This window comes from Lepidothrix coronata, unplaced genomic scaffold (genome assembly GCF_001604755.1).
Source record: "Lepidothrix coronata isolate B3197 unplaced genomic scaffold, Lepidothrix_coronata-1.0 Scaffold73, whole genome shotgun sequence".
NCBI classification, from domain to species: Eukaryota; Metazoa; Chordata; class Aves; order Passeriformes; family Pipridae; genus Lepidothrix; species Lepidothrix coronata.
In genome coordinates, this window is record NW_016690253.1 from 2,318,302 (window position 1) to 2,344,710 (window position 26,409).

At 53.5% G+C, this 26,409-nt stretch overlaps 2 protein-coding genes across 9 annotated transcripts in view; both read left to right on the forward strand.

The window, feature by feature from the left end:
• MED12 (mediator complex subunit 12) overlaps positions 1 to 11,811 on the forward strand; it is a 35,036-nt gene extending 23,225 nt beyond the window's left edge. For 2 of the 6 annotated variants that reach the window (XM_017819231.1, XM_017819236.1), the window contains 16 exons: positions 237 to 397; positions 489 to 650; positions 736 to 847; positions 1,053 to 1,142; positions 1,585 to 1,694; positions 2,185 to 2,320; positions 2,580 to 2,741; positions 3,269 to 3,646; positions 3,976 to 4,126; positions 4,323 to 4,528; positions 4,978 to 5,058; positions 5,269 to 5,486; positions 6,099 to 6,255; positions 8,955 to 9,131; positions 9,286 to 9,367; positions 11,371 to 11,811. In XM_017819231.1, the coding sequence (XP_017674720.1) occupies positions 237 to 397; positions 489 to 650; positions 736 to 847; positions 1,053 to 1,142; positions 1,585 to 1,694; positions 2,185 to 2,320; positions 2,580 to 2,741; positions 3,269 to 3,646; positions 3,976 to 4,126; positions 4,323 to 4,528; positions 4,978 to 5,058; positions 5,269 to 5,486; positions 6,099 to 6,255; positions 8,955 to 9,131; positions 9,286 to 9,367; positions 11,371 to 11,414 (2,427 nt within the window). In that variant the 3' untranslated portion in view covers positions 11,415 to 11,811. Of the gene's footprint in view, positions 1 to 236; positions 398 to 488; positions 651 to 735; positions 848 to 1,052; positions 1,143 to 1,584; positions 1,695 to 2,184; positions 2,321 to 2,579; positions 2,742 to 3,268; positions 3,647 to 3,975; positions 4,127 to 4,322; positions 4,529 to 4,977; positions 5,059 to 5,268; positions 5,487 to 6,098; positions 6,256 to 8,954; positions 9,132 to 9,285; positions 9,427 to 11,370 lie in introns of all 6 variants that reach the window. The other 4 variants (XM_017819232.1, XM_017819233.1, XM_017819234.1 and 1 more) reach the window with 4 other exon arrangements.
• Positions 11,812 to 15,959: 4,148 nt separating this feature from the next.
• NLGN3 (neuroligin 3) overlaps positions 15,960 to 26,409 on the forward strand; it is a 38,113-nt gene continuing 27,663 nt past the window's right edge. For all 3 annotated transcript variants that reach the window (XM_017819296.1, XM_017819297.1, XM_017819298.1), the window contains exon 1: positions 15,960 to 16,003. The gene's annotated coding sequence lies outside the window, so the exon portion shown is untranslated. The remainder of the gene's footprint in view (positions 16,004 to 26,409) is intronic.

Here is a 26,409-nt window from a genome sequence, read left to right on the forward strand (position 1 = left end):
AGAATTGGTGGGAAGGTGGCCTGGCAGAAGTGGGAACAGGGAAAAAGTACACAATAAGGGAATCAGGCCTGTGAAAGCCAAGCTTGAGAGGGAAGCAATGAGACTGGGACCTGAAGAGCAGCAGCCATGGGGAAGTTGGCAAACTGGGTTTGTAGTGAGTTGTGTTGAAATGTGCAAGCCCTGTCAGTGGGTGCTCTCAGAGGAGGACTTGGCTGTCTTTTCTTCCCTTTCTCCAGGAGATGAACTCCTTGTTAGAAAATATAGCCAAGGCCACCATTGAGGTATTCCAGCAGTCAGCAGAGACCAGCTCTGCTAGTTGTGCTGGTAATGGAGTCAACAGTATCAGTAGCTCAACAAGTGCTACACCTGCCAGCAACAAATCCAAACCCATCCTCAGGTAGGTGTAGAGCCAACGTGCAGCTCCCTCGTAGACAAGTCTGAATTATAGGTTGGATTGCAAACTGCTTTTCTCTCCTGTGTTGTCACAGCTCCCTGGAGAGATCAGGAGTGTGGCTGGTGGCCCCTCTGATTGCCAAGCTTCCAACGTCAGTGCAGGGCCATGTGCTGAAAGCTGCTGGAGAAGAACTAGAGAAAGGACAACATTTGGGGTCATCGTCCCGCAAGGAGCGGGACCGCCAGAAGCAGAAGAGGTGAGTCCAGGGAAAAGGGCAGGCAGTGTTTGCTGTGCTGATCCCTCAGCCTGGCAGTATACCTCCTTCTCTGTTCCCTCTGCAGTATGTCCCTCCTGAGCCAGCAGCCCTTTCTGTCACTGGTGCTGACGTGCTTGAAAGGACAGGATGAGCAGCGGGAAGGCCTCCTCACCTCTCTGTACAGTCAGGTCCAGCAGGTGGGTGTCTTTCTCCCCTCACTTTCCTCAGGGCCTTACCCCTCCAGCAGGCAGGCTATTGGACATGGCCTCAGGATGCTGTCTGTCTTGGAATAGGGTGCTTGAGCTGACCATTTCTGAGTCACTAGACAGTGAGCAGTACAAGCTGCTCTCCATAAGCTCCAGCATACAGCTTGTGAGGTCTGTCCTCTCCTGTATTTCTTAGATTGTTACCAATTGGCGGGAAGATCAGTACCAAGATGACTGCAAAGCCAAGCAGCTGATGCACGAAGCCCTGAAACTGCGGCTGAATTTGGTGAGCAGTTGCAGAAAAAGAACTTAACCATATGGGGTGAAGAGTTGTCTGCCTTTATCTTTTTTTTTTTTCTTGGAACATACACACATTGGAGGGGCTATATATGTCCTGATGCAAGGAAGTAGGAGAGACACTTGTGCTGCTTCTAGGTCTTGAGCCCTGAGTGTGACAGGGTGCATGGATAAACTTCCTTGCTCTGTTTAATCAGGTTGAAATCCAAAGACTTGGTCTGTCTTTTGTAGATGCACCTTCCCGTTTCAATGCTTTTTCAGTCTACAGCACTACTACTTGCATCTGAGGTTTGTCCTGCTGACAGCAGTCTTCTTCAGCTCTCAGTAGGATTTAAGCTCCTTTAAGCTCTGGTTTAAGTTAAGCTCCTTTTTCAGTTTTAAATCTCAGTAGTTTTTTGGGGTCCTGTGACTAAACTCCCTTTCTTTGCCAGGTGGGGGGAATGTTTGACACAGTCCAACGCAGTACACAACAGACAACTGAATGGGCTGTGCTTCTCCTGGACATCATCAGCAGTGGCACCGTGGACATGCAGTCAAACAAGTAACTTTCTGGCTGACTTCTCATCCATACACTTCCCAAAGGAGGCAGTTGTTAGCGTGGCCCCATTTCCCATGTGAGCTAGCTGTCTCTCTAGATGATCTGTCAGAAGTACTGTGATGGCTGAAAGAGACTTGGAAGTAATAACAGGCCACGACTTGGGTCCTAATATCCAAGTGCCATACCCAGAGCAAACTGGGCTTTTCAGATGCAGAGATATATGCAGGGGAGAGCTGAGTCTGGACCTGCTTTTTAGAGATGCTGAATGGATAGAAAGGAGTCTTTATCTGTGATACTGCACTTAACTCAAGTGGGAACGCACTGTGGCGTATAAGCAAAAGGAGGATTGGTGAGGGAGGTTAGTCTGAAGACTGACACTTCTGGCTGTAGGCAGTACTCTTGACAATCTAATGTAATGTTTGGTGTTGCTATGATGGCAGAGGCTTTGTATCAGCTTCTCAGGTGACCTTGACCTTTCTGCTCTGACCAACAGCGAGCTCTTCACCACTGTGCTGGATATGCTGAGTGTTCTCATCAATGGCACCCTGGCTGCTGACATGTCCAGCATTTCTCAGGGCAGCATGGAGGAGAACAAGCGGGCATACATGAATCTTGTCAAGAAACTCAGGGTGAGGGACACCAAGCCCTGTGTGGGGAGCAGAGTGTGCTGTGTTGTGGTTGTCCTGCTGTACAGATTTGCCTGTGTCGTGAATGGTACCTGTCCTGTTGCTGCTGTTCAGATGAAGTGGTGGGTGGCCCCTATGGCTGAAGGGTGTGAAGGTGAGAGGTATAATGCAGGGGTGGAGGCTGAAACTGGAGTGGCATAGGTGGGCTTTGGATAGTTTTCCCTGAGCAATTCTTCAAGTCTTCTCTATTCCACTTGTGCAGAAGGAGCTGGGGGACCGGCAGTCGGACAGCCTGGAGAAGGTGCGACAGCTACTGCCACTTCCCAAGCAGACCCGAGATGTCATCACCTGTGAACCTCAGGGATCCCTCATTGACACTAAAGGCAATAAAATAGCTGGCTTTGATTCCATCTTCAAGAAGGAGGTAAGTGAAGCGTTTTTGTCTGTATCACAGCTCCTGAGTGCAGGTGTCACCTTGTCCTCTGATGCCTTAAGTCTGCGCAGCTTGAGAGGCATCTATGTGCGATGCCTTGTTTCCTGACAGCCTTGAAGTGGCTGGCTGCACACAGACAGCTCATACCCATGTCCAAAAAGGGCAAAGCTGGGTGTTAATGCTTGGTGATACATGCTGCTGTGGCCCGAGATGTTAATCAAACTTTGATTTTGTACTTACGGTTATATAAAGCATAAAGAGACACACGTAATCCCTGTCACATAAGTTACTGGGCAGTGCCAGGAGACTGCAGAGGTGGGATGAAGGAGACTGGCAGTTGTTGATGAAGGCCTTTAGAAATGACTGCTTTGCCACCTGGAAGAGAAAGGACCTTTAGGGTGAGGGCTCAGGCTGTTTACTGAGAGATCTGGAGTAGAGCCCGAAGAAAGCATGGTTTCCTTTACCCTCACAGGAATAACAACAGGGACTTGGAGGTTCTTATCTCTTTTGCTTTAAAGGGTTTGCAAGTCTCTACAAAGCAGAAGATTTCCCCTTGGGATCTCTTTGAGGGCTTGAAGCACTCAGCCCCCCTCTCCTGGGGATGGTTTGGGACAGTCCGGGTGGATCGCAAGGTGTCCAGGTTTGAGGAGCAGCAGAGGCTTCTTCTGTATCACACACACCTGAAACCCAAGCCCCGCAGTTACTACCTGGAGCCGTTGCCACTGCCCCCTGAAGAGGAAGAGCCTCCGACACCTGTGGCTTTAGAGCCAGAGAAGAAAGCTGCAGAACCAGCCAAGGCTGACAAATCAAGCTCCAATCCTGCCGCCTCTACTGAAGAACGCAAGAAGAAACAGAGCAAAACCAAGAAACGCAACCAATCTGCCAACAAAACTGAGGTAATGGAGTGCCCAGCAGCTGTGGACCTCCTGTGTCCACCATTCCTAGTCACAGAACGCTCCCTAGAGTCTTCCTGAGGAGCCTGAGAGTGGTGTAATGGTGAAGATGTGATATATTTCCTCTCAGCTGGGAGTGCTGGAGCTCTATCCTGCTCTCTAGCCTGAGGCAGGGCAGACATTTTCTTAATCCCTGATGGGAGGGAAGGAGGCTGCCCAGGTCAGATAGCATTCCAGGTTTCCTCCTGTGGCCTTTGCAACCCTTTCATACTCTTCATCCATTCAGGTATTCCCAGTGCATATTGATATTTCTTATTCCTTTGTCTTTGCAGGACTTTGTGTTGGGCCCTAGCCGAGGGGTTTCCTACGGAGTGGGTATGCCTACAGATCTCTTGCATCACCAGTCAGGAAGCACGATGTCAAGGCTGGCATATGGGCCCTCACCAGTGGGTCTCTATGCCCAGAATCAGCCTCTTCCAGCAGGTAGGTGCAAAGGAGAGCTGAGCATAATGCACCTCTTTGGGAACCTCCTGTAAGAGCCTCTTCTGTGAGATGGCCCTATGCAGGGCCCTACACTTTGTCCTTTTGCCTGTCACTTCTAGATACAGTGATGAACAGTCATTGTGGAGCTATGAGGTGCACCAATAGCCTGTGACTAGGCAGCCTGCTTCTCTTGTAGGTGGCCCTCGCCTGGATACGTCCTACAGACCTGTGCGCATGCCACTGGGAAAACTGGTTCAGAGTCGTCCTCCATATAGTGGTGTGCTGCCTCCAGGGATGGGGAGCATGATGGGCATTGATCCCTCCTACAAGCCAGCAGTGTACAGGCAGCAGCCTCCAGTATCCCAGGGACAGATCCTGAGGCAGCAGCTTCAAGCAAAGTTGGTAAGTCAAAGCTGTGCTCTTGCCGACTCCACAGTGTAGCAAGCCCAAGCTGTTTGCTGCTGTCCCTTCTAGCCAGAACTGCCCAACCCTGTCTCTGTGTCTTCTGTGGAAAGATGCTGTCTCATGTCTGTTCCTCTGGTGCCACCTGCTTTGTGGGCCCATGTTGCTAGCAGCCAGGGGGAGGCTGTCCCTGAAGGGCTCTGGGGCATCTGTGGCTGCTGGGTGATGAGAGGGGCATGTTCTGGCTGCGGGGTGGCATGTTTTTTGGTGGCCTGTTTGTCCCAGGTCAGGGTGAGGCAGAAGTCATGAGCATATGCCTGCTGCGCAGCAACCTTGTAGGCTAAGCAGTGAAGGTACTTGTCTGGTTTGGTGGGAGCTGCTGAGGAGAGAGCAGCAGTGTTCCTGCCCCTTGGAGATGTCGGGAAAAGCGTTTCTCTGTTGCCTTCCAGCAGGGCCAGGGCATAATGAGCCAGCAGCCTGTGCGCCAGATGGCTCCGACCCCGTCCTATGGAGCACTGCAGCCCTCCCAGGTAGGTGGCAGTTCACAGGTAGGGCTGGAATCTGGCTCCAGCACAGGGCAGCAGCATTATTCTTGCTGCTACATCCTGCAAACGTTTGGCTTTTCTCCCTCCTCGATGAGCTTCCTTGTGACAGTATTCACAGGAGGCTGATGTCCTGTGTTCCAGATTCTCTTTTCTACCTTACCCTGTGACTGAAAAAGGCTTTTTGTTTCTTTTCAGGGTTACACTCCTTACGTCTCCCACATAGGCCTTCAGCAGCACCCCTCCCAGTCAGGCACGATGGTACCTCCTACCTATTCTAGCCAGCCCTATCAGAATTCCCACCCCAGCTCTAATCCTGCTCTAGTGGATCCTGTTAGACAGATGCAGCAGAGACCAAGTGGCTACGTGCACCAGCAGGCCCCTGGCTATGGGCACACCTTGAGCAACACACAGAGGTATCTCCTGCCCTACAGGGTCTTAATAAAAGCCGTATTTCATCAAGGGCTTCCCCGCTCTGCTCAGACAACCCTAACACCAGTCTGTGAAAACCCTGTTCTCCATGCTGTGTTATGCAGCATCCGTGTCATTTGCACCCTCAGAGGAATATCTTTATGCAGCTTTCAGTCCTGGGAAGAAACAGAGAGACAGAATGCAGTTTGGAAATGTTAGTTGCAGGCAGGAAACAGTGTTACCATTCAGAGAAAAATGGAATAGAGAAGTATGAGAAAAATTATCGGGTAAAATCATAGTTTTGGTTTCAAATCCAGCCAGCAGATCACCATCAAAGGGCTAGATCTGAGATTTCTATTGCTCCTGAGCACGCATAAATCCAGCAGGGAAACCATGCAGAACAATGGGATGAGGACTGTTACTTAAGGCTTTTAGAAAAAGAGGTTGGATTAAACCCTTGGGAGGCCCTGGTGCCCCTCACCTTTCTGCAGAGAGACAGCATGGATTGCAGGGGGCTGTTTGGGCTGTCTTATTGATGGCAGAAATTGTGTTTGGATTAAAAGAAGCTGGCTGCCTTTTAATGTCTTCCTCCATGAGCTTGTCCTTTCCTCTTGCAGGTTTCCTCACCAGTCAATACAGCAGACCCCCATGATGAGTGGGATGAACCATTTGGGGCCACAGGGAGTCCCCTCAGGAATTCGACCCAGCCAGATACTTCCTGACCAGCAGCAGCAGCAGTACCTGAGGCAGCAGCAGCAGCAGCAGATGCTGAGGGTGAGTGGTTGCTGACAGGAGGAAGGCTGCTGGAGCTGGAGGAGGCTTGTCCAGAGCTGCTTTCCTCTGCCCCTCTATGTCAGGAAGGATATCAGCTCTGTTGGGGCTGTCCGTAGTAATTTGCTACAGACAGCAGTTCTCCCTTCCTTAGAGCTGCCCACTCCTGATGGAGACACTGCACTGCCTTGTGCCAGTCACCCAGCACGAGCTAAAAGGAAGTTAGTAGAAGTAAAGGTCTGTTCAGGCCTCTGTGGCCTCTATCCCACCTTTCCCTGCTCCAACTGAGCCAATAAACTGTGCAGAAAGTTAGCTGTTGTAGGAGTGTGGCAGGAGCCAGAAACAAAGGGAAAATCCTCCCTGCCCACACAAGAGCAGGTAAAGTAGTTCAAGATCATTTTTAGGGGCATATCTGCATTTCTCAAGATCAAAATAAGTGTTGTTTGCCGTTTCCAATGGCAGAAAATCTGGTGTGGATTAGTCCATATACTCCATTTCTAACAGTGTTTGGTGAAAAACTGATCCAAAGTCACCTGTTAGACCCAACTCCCTAGGTTCAAAGAAGTTCACAGGCACATGTCAACAAATATGAGTATTCCATGGATTTGCATTATGGTCTTATGAATATTAAATACTTATATGTAATACAGATACATCTCTTGGAGTTATAGAAATGTACTGAATTGACAGAGAAACAGAAATAGTTTATTTGGTGAATCCGATACCTTATGACAAGGCCTAGCAAACCTGTGGAATATGGAGAGACTTCACATGGCACAGAGTGCTGAGTCTTTGTGTTCAGAGAGTGGCCTGAGTGAGACAGTGGTTCCTGCAGAGAGCTGCAGTCAGCAGTATTTGAGAATTGCTGCCTTGCACTGGACAAGAGAACTGCCTCTAGCATGGTCAGCAGCTTTCAGCCCTTTTGATGAGTAGCACCCCCTGACTATTCACTTGGTTTCTTTTAGCATTCTCCATCACTCATATTTAGAAGAACATGCCTCAGACAAATTGCTAACACTTCTCCTAGCTCAGTAACTTCATGTATACCTTCAGCTATTAGCTGACTTTGCTTGGTTGCTTAAAAAAACCACCACAAAGATGGAGCGCCCAACATCTCCCCTGTTACTGTGTTACCAGAGCCATGCCAGATGTAGAACAGGTTCCTGGTGCTAGAGCTGACTTACATGATTCAGTGGCTTGTAGAAAAGGATGGGTTGCTTTTTGGTGTGTCTTGCATGGGTTGGTAGGCAGTGTTGCAAGCAGGTAGTATGTGAAATTGGGAGGGGTGTCCTGGCTCGTTTAGTCAGTCATCTGCTTTCTTGTGTACCCAAGTCATAGCATCAGTTCCAAGAACCAAAGTGACCAAACTCGTTTAAGGTGGAGGTTGGAAGGCTGCTGTAGAAACTCACTCCCTTTGTCTTGACTCCTTGATCCAAGCCTCAATGTGTTTGTGACTGGTTCTTGTATGAATTTTATTGTCCACTGTGTCCTGCTGTTTACTGGCTGTTCTTTCTCTGTGATGTTTACCCAGTGTATTCCTGGGGAGGACTTGCAGGTTCCATAGGTCAGGCTTTTCTAGCCTTCTTTCATAAGATACTGTCCGTTCTCCTGATTGTATTTGTGTCTGTTTTCAGAGTCTGTTCAAGGTTTGAACCTTGCCCCTTTGAGCCAGTGATGGGAACTGCACATGCCATCACCACATTGGGTTGTTATGATAACATTAGTAGTGTTCTGTTTCTGCTAGAAATTCTTCTTTTATCTAGAGGGTTAAAACCTACATTGGCAGATGGGAGAATTGTCTGAAAATTGGGAGAAATAAAAAAAACCCATGAGATTTCTGGGTATATTCTGACTCCAACACACTGAACATTCTTCTCACCATAACTAGGTCTGTAAAGATCTGGGTTTGAACACTGCATCCAGTTTTATCTGCATCCTTTTATTGAAGTGGAACACCAGCTGGCATGACTGGCAGGAAAGGGCAGCACGATGGATCAAAGAGTTGGGGGGATATGACTGAGAAGGAAGGTCTGAAATAGCTGGGCATCACATTAGAGAGGCAAAGACAAGAGGAGAGATAACTCCAAATTTTTTATCTTGAAAAAAAAGGAAGCCAAACCCCCCTTTATCCCTTCTTATCCCTTGGCTGTAGGAAAAGAAATGGCCTTAAAACATAACATATGAGATTCAGGATAGAGATTAGGGTAAACTCCAATAGTAGGAGTAACTGTGACCTGGAGTGGATTGTGTAGGGAGGGTATAGGAGCTTTGTTGCTACCTCTGGAAAGAATTTGAGAGCAACTCAGGCAAATACTCAGTGAAGTCAGTATTGATCTTAACTAGTAGGCAAGAGATGAACCAGCCAACCTCTTGAGTTCTTAGTTGCTTTCTATTCTTGTACCTCGTTTGCTCCTAGTAATTGCCTGGTAATGACCAGGTTATGACAGGGAGTCCTCTTCCTGCCATCTGTCAGCACTCATCTTGCAGAATACTTTGTTGCTGTCCCTATATTTCTTGCTATTTCTCAGCCTGGGGCAGAGTCCTGGTGAAACTTGGGTAATTTAGGAACCTGTAAGGACAACGATTTAAGAGTGTATGTTACTGCATGGAACACCCTTCCTCCTTAAGCCCTTCCTGTGCCCTGTTGCTGCGTACGTTGCCCTGACGGTTCCCTGATGGTCCCTTCTCTTTTGTCTTCACAGCAGCAGCAGCAACAGCAGCAACAACAACAACAGCAGCAGCAACAGCAGCAGCAGCAGCCCCAGCCACCACAGCCCCAGCCCCAGCAGCAGCCCCAGGTGTCCACAGTGCCTCAGCCACAGGCGCAGGGCCAGCCCCCGGGGCTGGGGATGCAGGCTCTTCCTCCCCAGCAGCCCATTGTGAGTGTTCCCTCAGAGCCAGAGGGATGTGATAATGCAGCACAAACCCAACTGTTTCACCTGCTTTCTCCTTCCCTGAGCTTCCCAGGGCTTGTGTGAATGCTGAGGCTGCCAGCCAGGTGGTGTGGCTCTGACTGTGTTTCTCTCTTTGCAGTTCCAGCGCCAGGGCCTTCAGCAGACACAGCAGCAGCAGCAAACAGCTGCTCTGGTTCGACAGCTTCAGCAGCAGCTTTCCAGTAAGCCTGAGTGTTCTTGATCCTGTTGCTAGTGTCCTCCCTGCTGTTTTCTATTGCAGGTACTCTGATGTAGCAAGGCTGAGCCAGACCGTCTGTCTGAGGCCATAAGTGATCCTGGCAGGGAGGTGGCATCAAGAATTAGAGCTACCAGCCCAAGGGGCACAGCAGCAGGGTGGGCAGTGCTTGCCAGCTTGTGAGCAGCCTTCCAGACCTTCCTCCTGCTGCCTGCAGAGGGATGAGGGAGCTGAGCCTTTGTAGGCACTGCCACATAGCTTTCCTGGAGGGATCTGGTGTGCAGCTTTAAATTGTTTGGGGGTGTTTTCTCTGCTGCAGGTGACCTCTGAGGGGCACAGGAAGGGTGTAATCCTGGAGCACTTGGTGGATGACCCAGGGATACTGTGGTTGTGTTGCGAGCAGGACAAGACTTCTTGGAGGCAGGAAGGGTACTCTGGGAAGTGTAGCTGCACACTTGCTGTGTTCATGGTGGTCTGTGGGCTTTCATGGCTGCTGTCATGACAGGGTAATGGCATAGATGGTGTTCAATCTGTCACTGTATTCCTGTAATCTATATTGAATTACTGGCTGGAGGATCAAGAAACAGAATCCAGTGTCTCTGCTGTTCCATTTTGAATGGCCTGCTGTCACTGTCTTCTGTCACCTCACGGGCTTTTCTGCCATAAAAATGGCAGAAATGCTGTGGAAATGCCCAGAAATGGACCACACGGTTGGGTTTTTTTGCAGTGAGTGTGAGACTGTGCCGGATGTGGTGATGTGTGGAGTGGGAGACTTGGAAATTGTGCTTATACTTGTTCCCTGATGGAAAATCCTTAGTCCTTGTGACCAAAAAGAACTCCCCAAACCAGAAGTATTAATGAGTTTTACTATGCTAAGTTTCCCACTAGCCTGATTCACAAACCACAAGTCTGTGCCAAAAGATCCCAGCAGGACACTCAAGTGTAGGAAGGCCTCACAGAAGAATCTGAATATAGCAGAATAACCATATTTTTGTATCCTGTCTCTTCAGCAAACGGAGCTGTTGTAAATGGAGCAGATGTGTGGGGCCAGTGCAGCCATGTGTCAGCAGGCAGCTTCCATGCTGCTTCCTTGGGTTTGCATCAACTCCCCCTGGAAGCATCTGGATTTCTTACTTGTAGTATCTGGGGTGGAGTGGAAAACAGGAGGTGTAAACCAAGAGCAGCCTTTAGGAGGGGACAAGAGTACTTTGGGCCCAGGATAGGCTGCATTAGGAGGCTCCAGGGAATACCTGAACGTCCAGCAGAGTTGGGAAGGTGTCGGGCCAGCCAGGTTACACTCATCTCCTTTTACTTAGTCTGATTTAATGTCAAACATGTTGATGTGATTTTGGGAAAAAAACCCAAACTGGTGCTCAAGTGTACTGTGAGCACTATAAATCACAGAACATCAGTCCCAGCAGTTCAGAAGTTCATGAAGTTCTCGAATGTAACTTTACTTTTTTTCCTGCCTTTTTTTGTGCCATCTGGAAGTCCTTTGGGGCTGTACTTCATTTGTACTGAGATACTGACAGGGAGCCAGGATAATTGTCTCTGAAGCCTAACTCTGGTTCCTGTGTGCCTTAGGATGAGTGGCACTACCTGGCTGAGCAGCTTTGTATGGCTGCAGGAGTTGTGCAGTCTTATAGGGCTGATTTTCTTTTAAAACCAGAAATAATTAATCCATAAACTCATCCTCCCAGCTAGCTGCCTCCTTTCAGGGCTGTGTTATGGTCCTCCAATTCTACCATCTCTACACAGAGATCTCTGGAGAAGCATCAGGATCAAGACTGGCACATATCTGTGTCTTCCTCAGAGAATGTGGGATCCTGGCTGTGCTGCTGCCCAAAGGCTCAGACAGATGTGCAGAGCAGAGTTATATTTTTTCTTCTCATGGGCTGTGACACACCCCTCATTCAGCTTTGGTAGGGAGGGGGATTTCTTGTGTGAACTAAACTTGTGACTTGTCTAACTCTGTCTTGACCTCAACAGATACACAGACACAGCAGAACAACAACCCATTTGGACGCTACTGATCTGTGGCACCTTCAGCCTGATCCAGGAGGGAGACATCACTGTGGATGGATGGATACAGCCTCTTCAGCCTGACCCACAACCCCTGGGGCAGTCCCAGTCTCTGTCCTTGGGCCTGTGCCTCCAGTGCTGCTGCTGTCTGTTCTCACAGGGAGATGCCAGGAGGAGGATTTTATTGTACAGAGAAAGTGTTTTTACTATCCGATTTCTACAAATGTTTATGGAGATCCCTTGTGGCTGATAGTCTCCCTTCCCACTTTGGTTTCAGTTTTTACTCAGTTTTTAGTATTTTTGTTAAAATAATGATTAAGACATTGTAAAATTTTGTACTTTATTTATACCAGATGAACTCCATACTGCAGACATTCTCGGATGAATACAGAGAGCTTACTTTGCAAACTGAGTGTGTATTCAGAGCCTGCCTTTCCTCCTCAGCACTCCTCCCAGTACAGCCCAGCAGCACCTCCACACATGATCTTTTATCTCTTTCTCAATAGAACTTATGTCTGCATTTTCAGTGTTTGTGAAGGCTAAACAATTTGGTTTGGGAAGGAAAGCCCTTCTTCCCTGTTTGTTTCATAAGCTGCTGTTCACATACTTGCAAGGGTTTGTGCAAGCTTTGTAGGATTTATATGTTGATTAAGAGCTTTACTGGCAGTCTGTGGCGTGTTCCACCAGGACAGAGGTATAAAGCAAAGAGGAAGTTCTGTTGCAGGGTAATTCTGAGCTCTAAGAAGCCCAGCTTTCCCACCACAGCAGTTACTGAGATCTCAGCTCATTACCTCTGCAGTCTAGGAGGAGCTGCAGACCAAATGCACTCACAGTGCTGCTTCTTGTTCCCCATCACAGCAAGGTTTGGCTGATGAGCACCAAGGCTCCTCTATTAACTCCTTGACAGCCCCACTGCTTTCTCTGCATGGGTAACATGCTGCATTCTCAACTTCTGACCTGGCTAGTGCAGCCTGCTGGCATGGGGTCTGCTCCTGGTGCTCTCTGCTCTCTGTTGAACCTGGAAGCCACCACCCCCTTTCTTCCATCTTTGGTTCTTCCTCATCAGTTTGTTCTGTGCTCCCTGTGGTAGCTTTTCTTGACCAGCATCTGCCTTCTGTCCCATCTGTGTGGGATAGAGTGAGGCTCACAAGGACTCAGCAAAGAGCTGCACTGAATCTTTCATCTGAGGGCACACAGTTCTGTAGGGTAGGCCACGGCAAGCTGAGCCCTTTCCTCCCTGGGAGCAGGTGTGGGGCAGTTCTCTGGGGGCAGCTGTGTGGCCTGGCACCACAGCCCGCTGTGCCCTGCTCCTCCCCAAACTGTGTTGCCCCTGCACCTCTGCCAGGCTCCTGCCATGTGGCTGCAGGTGCCTTGGAAAGTGTTGCTGGCCAGGCCTGGTGGACTCACTCATTCCTGAGGACAGATGTGTGTGCGTCCCTGCTTGTCCCTTTCCATGAAAATCAGACTGGGGCCCAGCCCGGAGCTGGCTGCTGGGTCCTCATCTGCTCCAGGGGCTCTGCCTGCCTGCAGCCCGTGCTCGCTGACCCCAGAGGTGGCAGCCCTGCTCTGGGCCCTGGCAGTGTCAGCTGGACCCTGCTCCGAGGGACCCACGGCTGCGGATGGAGCAGGGCTGTGTTCCCCCATCCTGCCGGGGGTGGGGACAGGGAGCGCCCCGGCGCCAGCGGAGCCACAGCCTGGGGGCACTGGGCACTGGCACTGCCCCTGCCCAGAACATGCCCCTTTCCGTGGTGTGTGCGGTCATGGCCGACAGCCCCCTCCTCTGCCGGCCCCGGGAGGCAGCTGAGCCTGCGCCAAGCGGCATCTTGGATGCTCCTTCTGCATCGCTGCCGCGCCGGAGGTGGGAGGGGGGCGGCTCTGCAGCAGCCGGAGCGGGGTGGCAAAGGCAGCACAGCCGCGGGGATCCGGGCAGGGGTGCAGTGGGTGCCGCTTGCACGGCAGCTGTGGCAGGACTGGGGTGCTGCAGCAGGAGAACACGGGTGCTGATCTCCAGCTGGGTGCTCCTCAGGGTCGCGGGGATCAGGTGAAAGCATCCCAGGAATCACCCTACCTCCCTGGGAAAAGGGGATGTACATGTCCCTCCCTGCCGGCCAGGTGCCTGCTGCCGCGGGATTCTCTATTGCATGGCCCAGCGACAGCGCTGGCCCTGCTCCTCCCTGGCAAAAGGCTTCCCCAGCTGTGTCTGCTGCTTGACAGTCCAGGTCTGTGTGGGATGAGCAGGACGCCGGAGCTCTGTTGTGGTGACAGACCCAGGGCTGCCACTGCCCCCAAGATCCCACGCGCCCCTGGATGGCTGTCCAGAGGTTTCCAGTGGGTGCAGGAGACTGCAGGGGGACGTGGGGACCAGGGCAAGCCCTGGTCACAGCACAGGGCTGTCTGGGGAGCTGAGCTCTGCCTGGCCTGGCTGTGTGCCTTGCAGCTGCCGCTGCTGTGCTGCACATTAGCACTGAGCCGCGGCCGTTTTAAGCAGGTCTGACAGCTTCCAGCCCTTCTGCTCCTTCTCCGAGTCGTGGCTAAACGCTGCTTGTGACAGAGCCAGAGGCGACCGGGGGCATTTTAATACGCGCTGCCCATTGAGTAATGCACTCAGCTGCCCTTCTCTGGCCACCAGTCCAGGAAGGGGGTGGGGTGTGCGTGTGTGAGTGTGCGTTTGATGCTGGCCTTCCTGACGCTGGGGACCAGCCCCAGAAGCTGCCTGGGCAGAACCCTCAGTTGCTGTGTGCAGGCGCTGCCACACGGGGTGTGCCCAGCATGCGGGGAGAAACCCGAGGTTACACGAACCTTGACTCATTGGGGTGATGGGTGGGCTGGAGCATGCTGTGCCCCACGCACCCACCCCACCCAGCAGCCTGGCACAGACGGTCCCCGTGGACCGTGCCCTGGGCAGAGGTGTCTTGTCAGGCACTGTCAGAGCTGATGTTGTGCAAGAAAATCGATCACTGCTCACTCAAGCAGCTGAAGCTGGCAGTGGAGCAGCTGAGTACCCAACCCTCCCACAGTGCTCGTGGTGGGGACTGGGCCACAAGGCACCACTGCAGACATGCACCATCACCCTATTCTGGGCAGCAGGATGCAGGGAGCCATGCCTGGAGCCCTGCCTGCTGAGGGGCAGCCCAGCACCAGTCCAGGGCCCCCTTCAAGATGCTTCTCTAAGCCGATGAACCTGGTGGGCACAGAGCAGGGCTGTGCATCCATCCCACATGGTGCTGGACCGTGTTGCCTGCCAAAAGGTGTACAGGCTGGCAGCTTGCAGCTCACCCTGTGAATAACGGGCCAGCAACACAGTCAAGCTGCTGACCACCAGCAAGCAGTCCCTTGGAGAGGGAGCTGGGCAGGAGAGGCAGGAAAACTCTGACCGGCTCTGAAGCAGCAGCTGGAAGGCTCTGAGGAAGATAAAGGCCAACCTGCGCTGAGGTGCAGAGATCTCTGCCATTTTATGTTCACTGGGTCAGTGCAGATGCCAGTGGCGTGTGAGAGAGTTAAAACAACTGCCTTCGCATGCTGCCACACAAGCTGGAAACAGTGTCTCCTGTCAAACAGGAAGCAGTGTCTCCTCTGTGGAGGCGTCCCAGCTGATGCTACCTTGGCAATGGCAGAGGGAGGCAGAAACCAGATATATCCATCAGGACCCAAATCCTTGCCCTGTTTCAAATGATTTCTGTAATCCCATCAGGCCAGACTGAAACAGAGAGGTGGCTTTGCTCTGGGCAGAGGCAGGCTCTGGGAGAGGCGGCTCCTGCCGAGAGGCTGTGAGTGGGAGGGGAAGATACCCTGCAGCCCAGTGCACGGCAGGGAATGGACAGGTGGCAGAGGCTGCACCGGGCCCCAAGGCTGAGGCTGGGCTGGGGCATCCCACACTAGGTACCTGCTGAATCCTCCCTGGACCCGCTGGGCACTGCAGAGCAGTAGGAGAAGCAGGGGCTCCTCCCCTGGCCGTGGGGAAATACACCGGGGCTGCAGGGCGCTCCAGCTGCTGCGGGGTGTGTAGGAGACCCATGCAGAGTGACTGGGACAGACACAGGCTGCAGTGGGGCAGGATTTGGGATGCCCGTGATGGTGCGGGATGTCCGGGGCCGTGCCGGGATGCCCCCACAGATAGGGTAGTTTTCTAGGGTGGTTCGGGGTGCCCCAGGGCGTGCAGGTGTCCCGCTCGGGACGGTGGGAATACCGATAGCCGGGCAGTCCCGGCGCTGTGCGCAGGGCAGGGTTCGGGGATAGCGGGGGTGCAGACGCGGCTGGTGCCGGTACCCGGAGGGCGCGGTACCGGACTGCGCGATGTTCGGCGGGTGCGGCATCCCCTCGGCGCAGCGACCCGGGCGGTGCAGGTGCCGGGGCGTGGGGTACCGGCCCCGGCCAGAGCAGCGGCGGGGCCGTGGGATGCCCGGTGCCGGTGCCGGGCGGCGGTGCGGGCCAGCGCGGCGGCAGCGAAGGGGTGCTGCGGTGCGGCCCCTCCCCAGCCCGCCCCCCCCGTGCACGCGCCGCGCGCTCCCGGTGCGGGGTCGGGCCGGACTGAGCGGAGCGCGGGGCGCGGAGCAGCCGCCGCCGCCACCGGCATGGCCCAGCCGCGCCGCCGCCCCCGACGGTGAGTGCGCCCGCTCCGCCCCGCCCCGCACGGCCCCGCACGGCCCGGCCCGCCGCCGCCCGGGATGGGGAGCGCGGCCGGACGGGACCGGACCGGACCGGCCCCGCGGCGCGGGGCTGGGGGCGGCCCCCGCGGGGGCGGCGGGGCTCCCGGGGCGAGGGGTGGTCCCGGTTGCGGTCGCGGTCCCGGCGTGGGGCGTCGCAGCGGGGCGCGGCGGGGGTTAACGGGTGGGGCCGAGCGCGGCGGCGGCGGGTAACGGCGAGGGTTAACGGGGCCGGATGAGCGGCCGCGGCGAGCCGGCGGGTTGCCATGGCGACGTGCTGAAAGGGGGATTGTGCGCCCGCCTCAGCTGCGCGGCCCGCATCCCGGCTCCCACCCCGCATCCCGGCTCCCGCCCCGCATCCCGGCTCCCGCCCCGCATCCCGGCTCCTGCTCCGCATCCCGGCCCCTGCCCCGCATCCGCCGGGCCGCTCTGTCCCGCTCGGCCCGGCCTGTCAGACCCAGCACAGAGCAAGGAGCAGGCGCTGTCCCGGCTCGGTCGCTCTCACCCCAGGGATTGGGATTCTCCCCGGGGCTGTGGGGGTGTCTGTGGTGTGGTGTAGGTACTGACTGGGGGCTCGGTTGTTTGGGGTGCAAGGATGCTCCTGGTGCTTCCAAGCATGAGGCTGCTGGTGTGAGCATCCCTGGGTCAAGGGCAGGCAGGAGATCCCCTTGGCTCGGTTTATTTGGCATAGCATGGGGAATGACATTAGCCACCGGGCTCTTGGAGTGAAAGAGCATTCCCTGTTTCTCCCTTGGGCCAGGGGCCTGAGGAGGCAGGCTCGCTGTCAAGCAGGGGCTCTGTGGTGCTGGCTGTGCTCATTCCTGAGCAGGATGGCGGGCCAGACACCCATCCATCCATCCATCCATCCACCCACCCATCCATCTGCCCCTGAGCAGGGTGGTGGGTGCAGGGCTTGCTGGTGGCTCCAGCATTGCACACTGTGGCTGGAGTTGGCACTGTTCACCTGAGCTTGGCTCCATTGTGCTCCAAGGCATGGAGTGGGACGTGGTGGGTGATGGTCAGTGCTGGGGTCTGCATCTGGTGCTGTCAGCAGCAAGGGAGAAAAATGATGGGGGACCTGAGGCCTTTGCCCAGCCAGTCAGTTTCTGAACCACATGCTCCCAAGTGGTGACACCTTCTTATGCCTCTACTGACAACCCTTCCCAAGGCCACAGACCTCCCTTAGGGAGGTGGCTCTGGCACGAAGTCCCTGGAAAGCTGGGATTTTCCTTCTATCCTTTGAGGATGCCTCATCTGCTGCTGCTGCTGGCTTGGCCCCAGGTGATGGCAGAGGGGCTGGAGATGCCTCCATGGCTGGGCATGTGTGAGTGCAGTGGGAGAGCTAACGAGCCCCCATGCTGGCCATGCTTTGTGCCAGCCTGGTGAGACCTTCCTTCCTCTGCAACCCAGGGTGCTCTGTAGAATTGGGAGCACCTGCCAGCTGGATAAGGGGTGGATGTGTCCTCAGAGAGGGAGCTGCTGGTTGCCAAGGCAGGAGTCACTCTTGGCTCTGGGAAGTGCCTGTGCCATGGGTTCACCCGAGCACCCATGCCAAGAGCTGACACAGGGCTGGGCACCCAGAGGTCCCCAGTGGAACCAGACCTCTCCCTGCTCTGCAGGCTGCAGGTGGCCGCCACCAGAGCTAGTGTCTGCAAAATGGTTAAAGGCTGACATTTAGAGGTCACACTTTTAGCACTGTGCATGTGTTTGCTTCATTTGCATTTGCAGTTAGCCCGGCTCGAGGCTTTGCCACTCGCATGTGCAGTTGCCATGGTTACATGTGCAGTCGGGATGTGGAGTTTGTTGGACACCTGCAAACATGCAGCTCTCAACCTCCAGAGCACGAGCAAAAGCCGCCAAGGTGCAGGGCAGCCCTTGGACGTGGGCTGTGCTGAGGAAATGGGAGCTGCAGAGCCCATCTTGGCAGGGCGTGCGTGCTGCTGGCTTGCACAGCCTCCAACTGCCCATATTCAACAGCAATGAGCATCGAGGGCAGCCTTGTCAGAGGGGAGGTTGAGCACATGCCAAGGGTGTTGCTCTGTGCTTTTCATCTGGGGTTGTCTCCTTCCCAGACCTCATGTGGAGGATTTTGTCCCAAAGGGCTGGAGTGGAGGTGCTCAAGAGCAGGGTGGTGAGGGCAGCCAGAGCCTGGAGTCACGAGTGGAGCTGCTGTGCAGGCTGCCCAGGGCAGGGGCCTGCCAAAGCTTCAGAAGGCAGCGTGAGAATTGGCAGAGAGGCTCCAGATGTGGTGGCTCTGTCTGTCCTGGCTCTCTGTGGGATCTGCTCTGGGTACGCAGGTCCAACACAGACAGGGACTCGTTCCAGGTGTCTTTTGACCAGGATCACATTGAGTCCACGAGCAAGTGCAAGGAGATAGTGGCTGCCAAAATCCTGTGGCAGGTCCATGTTGGCATTGTCTTTGTGTCAAGGGAGGAGGTGTTTTAGGACAGCTGGTAAGGAAGGGACCCCGAGGTTATCAAGTCTCTAAGCTCCATCTACACCATTCCCCAGCAGCATCAGCTCAGCCAGCTCCTAAACCTCCCCAACCGCAGCCTCTCGAGCAGTTTGCTGCCATCTTCTTGTATCCTCCTTTCTAGGAGCTATTTATTTGCAGCAGTCAGGGGAGAAAGGAAGCTCTCTTGGCTGTCCAGGAGCAGCTGTGGCCTCAGACAGACCAGTGTGGAGTGGCTATGCTGTGCTGGTGGCAGCTGGAGGAATCCAGTAACAGTATGAGGGTGTAAGGATGGTGGGAAATGATGGGGATGGGGACATGGACCATGTGGCTGGGCAACAAGTTGTGGTGGAGCTGCAGAGGAACCTGTGAAATCTCACAGCAGAGCACAGAGGGGATGTGCATCTGCCATCCTGGGGCTGTGCACCGAGTGCAGAGGGACAGGGCAGGGACAGCTTGGCTCTGTGTCCTTAGAACTTCCAGTGCCACAGGGATGCAACAATTATCAGCTCCCTGTGGGATCCCAGGCAGAGATTCCTCTGCTGGTGGTCTGTGGTTGTTGACTGCCACTGACAGCGTTTTGAAAGACAGCCAAGGTCCCTGTGTGGCTCTGGGGTCGGCACAGAGGGGAGATGGTCACAGCCAGCTGGCAGGGGCACAACAGCACAAAGAGACAGGTTGGATCCTGGTACCAGGGTGCTCAGGGAGAGCTGGGTCTGAGGACTGGCAGAGCTGAGTGGTGCTGTGTGGTGGACTAAGTGCTCTGGTGGTCTCTTAACGTGATGCTCCCCAGAGCTGGGGGCAGGGAGCAGGCTGTGACCAGCACTGTGTGCACTGCTGGCCTCAGCAGGATTCCACTGCGGGTGTGAGGGGAATGAATAAATGGTCCTGCAATTGCCAGAGCTGCCAGTTTGAACCCACATCATTCAGACCCTGGAGCAAGTCTGACTGAGAGGAAATGGGTATGAAGAAGGAGCAGTGGAAAGACATGGGTGCTTCTGGCTGCAGCTGCTGGGTCATGTCTGGTTTGTGTAGCTCCTGGAAGTTTTGCCTGGATAGGAGGTTATGTGCTGTTTGTTTGGAGGCTTGTCTGAGTGGTATTACAGTCCATGATGGAACCTATGTTCCTGCTTAGACTTGCAGTTGTGGGGGGAAAGTCACATCCCTTTTACCATGTTGTCTGCCTGGCAGGGGCTGTCTGTGAGCAAGACTTTGTGCTGGGGAGCGCTGTTTGAGCTGAGACCGCCTTGGCAAGGAGCTCGGGAGATGGTTGGTAAAGAAGCCTAGTTCCTGACACTGCAAAATGCAGAGCAGTGGAGTAACATCTGTTGTTTTCAAACTGCATCTCAGTGTGAGTGTATCCTGTAAGGTGCCTGGCAAGCAGAGCTGAAGCTTTGCCTGGTGGCCAGATGCTCCAGCCGTGCCAGCAGAGCAGGTGGCAAAGTTTGGGAAAGGTCGCAGAGAGAGCATGTTACAGGGCTCATACTGTGCATGAGCCTTGTTTGGGTCTGGGCCTGGGCTGCTGGGGCTTTCTGAGAGCAAGGATGGTTGGCAACAGTTTGGTCAGGAAGCTTTTGAGATGGGCTTGGGGAGGGGACTACTGAGAATGCTGTTTGATGGTGATCAGGGGCTGCGGGGACTTTGCCTTCATCAAGCAGTCATTAGGTGCTGCTCTAAAGGAGTGGGAGAAAAAGCCCAAGTCTGCAGTGTGACCAAAGTGCCTGCATGCCACTCACCATGGGAGTGGCCCTGTCCATGTCCTGGTTCTGGCACCCAGTGCTGAAGGAGTTGTGAAGGTGAGACTGTCTTCACGTGTTTTCTCTACCCTTACATGACTCCAGGCACTGCTGAGCAACTTGAGGACTCATGGAACAGTGATGGAGGAGAAGGGACAGGGGTTGCTCTGTGTCTCTGTCTCTAAAACTGCCCATGGGGGAGCTCAGGAGAGATGTGTGAGCGTTGAGATCATTGTGGAGTCAAATGCCTGGAAGTTGCAGCAGGAATGGTCAGAGGTCTGAAGACCTCTCTGCAAAAAAATGGCTAAATAAGGCAGGGCTCTTCAGACTGGAAAAGAAACAACAGAAGATGGATAAAACATGTCTACAGGAGGCCAGGAGAGAAGTGATAGAGGTTAACTGTTCACTGTTTATTTCCGTACAAGTACAAGGTCACATCAAATTAAGCTAGCAGGAGGTGCCAAATAGGAGGAGGGGCATTGCCTCTTGCAGATGTGCTATCAAATCACAGAAGTCCTCAGGACAAGGTGTCATGAACAGCAAAATCTTACCTTGGTTTCAGGAGAAATGGGATGAATTCAAGAAAAACAAGATGCTCCCCCAGAACCAATAAATACACTGAAATCCACCTCTGACTTGGGCAGCTGCTGAGCTGCAAATTGCTTGTGCTTCCGACTTCTTGCAAGAAAGTACACAGAGCAAAGGTGGACCTTTGGTCTGGTCTGTTATTTTCGTAATGTTGTGCCCACCAGAGAGGGTGGAGCCAGGAGGGAGCTCCAGAGGGAGGCTTTGATAAAGAAGGGTGGGTTTATCCCCATCCAGTTTGTGTTACTTCACTTGGCACAGGGTGAGAGGTGCATGCTCAGTCCTGCCTGCTCACTGAGAGCGTGGGATGCTTTCCCCACGTGATGGAGGTGCAGCTGGTGGGAGAGATGGGACCTGTGCTAAGCACCAATCCTCTGCCTTGCTGAGGACCTTGTCCTCAGGACCTTATGTTGGAGACCTCTGACAGGCTTTTGTCTACTCATTCAGTTGGTTTGAAAATGGGAGGCAATACCCCTTCCTCCTGTGCTACCTTGCTGTTCTGCTTCCTCTGGTTCCCTGGGCACAGGGGACCTGCCTGACACACTGACAGCAGAGCTGGAGTCTCATCTTAGAGTTGTCCCAGTTCCCTGGTACTCGCTGCACGTGGGATCTCCAGGGATCTGATCTTCATCTCCCCCTCCTCCAGTCCCCTGGCTCTGCCTGTTCTCACACACATCAGGAAGCATCAGTGTCAGTTTTGTTTCTGGTTTTATGCCCAAACGAGAAAAGACTCATGTCCTGCTATCACTGACGGTCCAGTTCAGCCTTACCTTGGCATATGTGGGATGCTGAGAGGCCTGTTCCCCAGCTCCTGAGCAGTCCAGAGACATGCAAGGACAACAGGGAGATGTGAGCCTTGGCCTGGGAGAGGTTTGCTTTTTGTGGGAGAAGTGGACTTGGAGAGAAGGATGCAGGGATGAGATGGGGATCTAGCAGTCCCAATGGGCTTTGGTTGGAGGGCAGCAGGATGAGGTCAACCAAAGCTGTTGCTCATGGATGCTGTTTCCCATCCTCATGACTTCCAGGAGGTGAGGGCTGAGAGAAGTATCCAGACAGCACAAGGGTGTCCTTGCAACCACAGTCTGAAATCTCCCTTGGATAGCAGCTGTGCCTCAAGACAGAAATGATCTCTGTTTCTGTCTCGTCATTTTGGTCTCTGTTGCCACTGGGCTCTCTTGATGAGAATGTGAGGTTGCAGACTTGGGCAGGGAGCTGCTGTACTTTGACGCTCAGGACTTTAAGAGGAGCCAATTGGTTCCCTGCTCTTTGTAACAAAAGCCTCCTCCTGTGTCCCTCGGGAGCAATGCCTCAAAGTGGGCTTATGCTGAGGCAGTGCTGTGCTCGGGGACCTCTGAGAAGCAGCAGAGAGCACAAGAGCCGTCTTGGCACTGGGCACTTGACTTGTCTTGGCATTGCTGGTCCTTGCAGCATGCCTGTGTGGCCTGCTTCATCCTAGTGTGCTCCCCCTGGAGAGACAGGGCATCCCCAGGCTGCTTGATTTGCTCCGGTCCAGCTTATTTCTTAACACTAGGCGGTATTTGCAGTAAAACACATTAAAGGATTTTTTTTGCCAGAGGTTTTAGGCTTTCTGCTTTTTTGTGCTTGAAGATAGAAAATATGGGAGGATAAATTTACAAGGGAAAATAGAAAATACATTTTGGATTAAATTTGAATAGATTTCCTTCCTAGCTGCTGGCTTGCCTGACCTACAGTCCTCAGTGAGCCCTGGCTGCATGAGCAAGACTTTGTGGAGCTGCCCTGGCTGCAGGCTGACTCTCCAGCCCTGGGTGCTTCTATGGTCTTCTGCTTAGTCACGCCAGCTTTGGTTTTGGTTTGGGAATGTGAGCGGCCAATGGCCTTGATGAGGGCAGGCTTCCCTCCCTTAGGAAGGTGCTTGTCTTAGTTGAGCCTAGGCTGTCATGGACTTGGGCTGCACCAAGTAACTGCCTGAGGTCCTTCCAAGGGGACTGACACCACATCTGTCTGAGCTGCCAGCTGTACATACAACCTGTGATAATGGTGGTCTCTGGCTGCGACAACTGTACAAACTCGTTAGGTTGCTTACTGGATCACGTAGCAAATCTGTGCGTTTCCAGAATTCCTGGGAAAGCCTTTAGGGTTTCTGGGGAAACCAGCAACTCTGGGATGGGCTTTTATCTCATTCAGCTGCAGATGGGCGTTTTTGGACGCTGTGTCGTGCCAGCAGCACACGTGGGTGGCCGTTGTGCCAGGGGCCCCAGGGCTCCCCTTGCCTTGGCGTTGCCCCGAGCGTGGCAGCTCTGCCGGGATGCGGTGCCGGCCCTGCGGTGTCGGCGGCTTTGCCCAGGAGCTCCTCCACAGCCGCCAGCCATCACCGTCATCCTCGGTGCCGGAGCTCGGCAGCAGGGTGGGGCGAGGGGGAAGGCAGATGTGGAGGGGGAGGGTGGCTCCTCCAGCACCTGTGCCTTACTCTGGAGCGTGCAAGTGTGAAATTCAATTTGTAGATAAATCGTAGCGGGTGAGGAGCGCGGGCCACAGCGTGTGCTGGAGCCAGGCGGTGTCTGGGAGCAGCGCGGCCGGCATGCACAGCATGTCCTGCCTGCCAGCTCTTGCGGAGGCTGACGTCACCTTGGAGGAGCAGTGGCTGCTGCAGGATGTGGCTGCTTGACGCTGTGTCATGTTGGCTCTGGGTGTGCGGTCCCGGCTGCCGGCAGGAGCCCTGCCAAGGGGTGCTGCCCTGGGATGGTCTCCCCTGCCCTGCGGGGCCGAGGAGCAAGGTGCAGCTGGAAGAGAAAGGGACCTGGGCAGCAGACAGGATGGTGGTGTGGATGGAGGAGTCCATGGTGCTTCCAGCATTTTCCCACCTCCACGTTTGGATCTTTCCTTTCTGATGTTTCCACTGAGTCCTGCTTGCTGGTGGGAGCAGAGTGAATGTGCATTACAGTTTTAACAAATGCAGCTTGCACTGGCCCGAGCTCTGTCCTACCTGTGCGTTGCTACCAGTGGTCACAGCTCCCCATCTCCTGCCCCAGTCCAGAGCTGGGAGTCCCACCTCCAAGTGCTTTGCAGAGAGCAGCCCTCTGATGTAGGTGAAGAGTGCAGTGCAGTGAGGAGGGGATCATGGTCTCCCAGGCCAGTCAGGGCAGGGCTGGGACTGAGCGGTGCCCTGGTCCTCAGTGCTGGCTTGCCCCCAGAACTGACTGTACCCCGGGCAAGCTGCAGTGTCATGGAGTGGCAGGTGATGCCATTAGGCCTCAAAGGGGCACTTGCAATATGGTCAGAAAGTCAAGTCTGGCCTTTGGTAAGGGCCACTGGCACTAACACAAAACTCAGCAGCTTGTGTCAGGTGGGATGTGCTGGGGCACTCGCCTCTCTGAGTAGGTTGGTGGGCTGGAGTTCAGCCAGGACATCCCTCTGGCACAGGACAGGACCTGCAGCTCTCGAAGCTGTGGGAAGCTAGGGAGAATGGGCTGGCACAGCCCTGCATCCCAGGCTCTGGGCACATGGGTCTCTGCAGAGCCTGGCTGGTGTTTCACCTGGAAGTAGGGACTGTTGTAGCAAGGTGGAGGTGCTGTGGACAGTGCAGGTAATGTGAGCTCAAACATCTCCTGGGACAGTTTTTCTGAGCACTGACACCAAAGACCCCACAATGAGCCAACAGTTTGGTGCTGGACTGCAATGCTTGGGCTTTCTTGCACCATGAGGGAACACACATGGCTCTGCTGCCTGCATTGGGACCCTGGAGGGGTGGCTCTCTCGGGATGTGTCTCCATACAGCCACCCTGCTCCCTGTGCTTGGTGTCCCATGGTACAAGACAGGGTGGAAACAGGTTGTGCAGAAAGGTGGTGCTTGTACACTGCCAGAGAACTTATAACCTTATCTCTGCACAAGGAAACTTATTATGTCATATTTCAGCTTCTGTGAAAAAGTTAGTTCCTGCTTGTCTCCAGCTATTTTCTTCATCTTTGTCCTTGGTTCCATTACCTTTAGCCCGGATTACTTCCATGACCTGGTTTACAATTCTACCCTGCAAAACCTTGCTGAGCTGACAAAGAGCAGGGGTTAGTGATGTTAAGCAGAAACAGGTGGTTGGGGCGGGTGTTGGTAAAGGAAACAATCCTTTACTGTCTCTGCTGCTGAAGCCAGAGGCTCTAAAGCCACTGTCTGGATTGCAACCTTTGATTAAGTGATTTTTGGCTTCCGGCTTTGAGTCAGTAAAATGAAACTTTGACAACTTATTTTGAGTGTAGTTCTTCCCATTCAGAGCACTCCTGTTTTTTTTTTTTCCCTGCCCACCCTCTCTAGTCGCATTTGCAGGAAGTCCATGTATTTTAAGCTGCAGTCAGTTCCTCTCTGCCCAGCCCACCTCCTTACATTTATAGAGCCTCCTCCAGTCCACACTGGTCCATGGAAAGCATTGGCTGTGCAGGCACTCGGCCTTCCTGCAGCCACTGATGCTTTCTCAGCTTTCCCTGGAGCATGTGTGAGCTGTCTTGAGCCATTCTTAGCACAGGTGGTGGTATGGGTAGGACAGAGCTTTGTGCAAATTGCCCATGGCCCAGTTGGTTGCAGGAGGTTCATGTCCTTTGCATGGTTGGGTGCACAGAAAGGAGCTTGATGAGAGACTGGAGTGTGAGAGAGTTTGGGGGAAGGACATTCCATTAGCAGCTGGGTTTCATATTTAATTTGGGGCATTTCAGAAATGAGGGCATCATTGCATTGAGCCAGCCTCTTTGGGTCACCAAAGTCTCCTTTCTTTATTAGATTTCAAACCTGCTTTTGCTAATGTAAGAAACATGAACATGTTTGGACATGGACTTTTAAAAGCTTATTGAAAAGAGCCTTGTGCTTGTGTAATTGCTCCCTAACACAATTCAGTCATAATGATCCATGTTAACTTTAAAAACAGCCCCTGTTAGCCGTGGTAGTTTCCAGGGCAGTTATTTGGGAGAGGACATCGGAGGCATTACTCTGGCAGATGTGAGGGGGATGGTGATGAGCAGGTGGGATAATGTCAGTGTGCAGCTTGCCAAAGCTGGAGAAGGAAGTGAGGGGAATGCTGCCTGTGCAGTCAGCTCTCTCTGCGCTGGGTGAGATTTGCACTCCAGTCGCTAGCTGTGGAGTGTTGATCACAGATTTGTGAGTGAGATTATATTGCCTTAAAGTAGGTGCCTGGTGCTTGTTTGTGATGTGTGGGAGAGTGAGCAAGTTGTCTTGGCATGAACTTTGTGCTGGTGCCAAGGGCTTGCTGAAAGCAGATTGTCTGTCAGTTCGCTCCTCTGAGTACTCGTCTGGAAATTCCAGAGTTCTGTGGATGCACTTTTGTGTTGTCAGTCACCTGCCTGCTCAAAGCCAGCGCTGGAGTAATGCTGCCATTTATCTGTGAAGCACTGTTTCAAATGGAATAGAATAGAATAGAATAATTTCACTTGGAAGGTACCTACAATGGTCATCTAGTCCAACTGCCTGACCCATTCAGGGCTGACCGAAAGTTAAAGTATGTTGTTAAGGGCGTTGTCCAAATGCCTCTCAAACAGTGTCAGGCTTGGGGCATCGACCACCTCTCTACGAAGCCTGTTCCAGTGTTTGGCAACACTCTCTATACGGAAA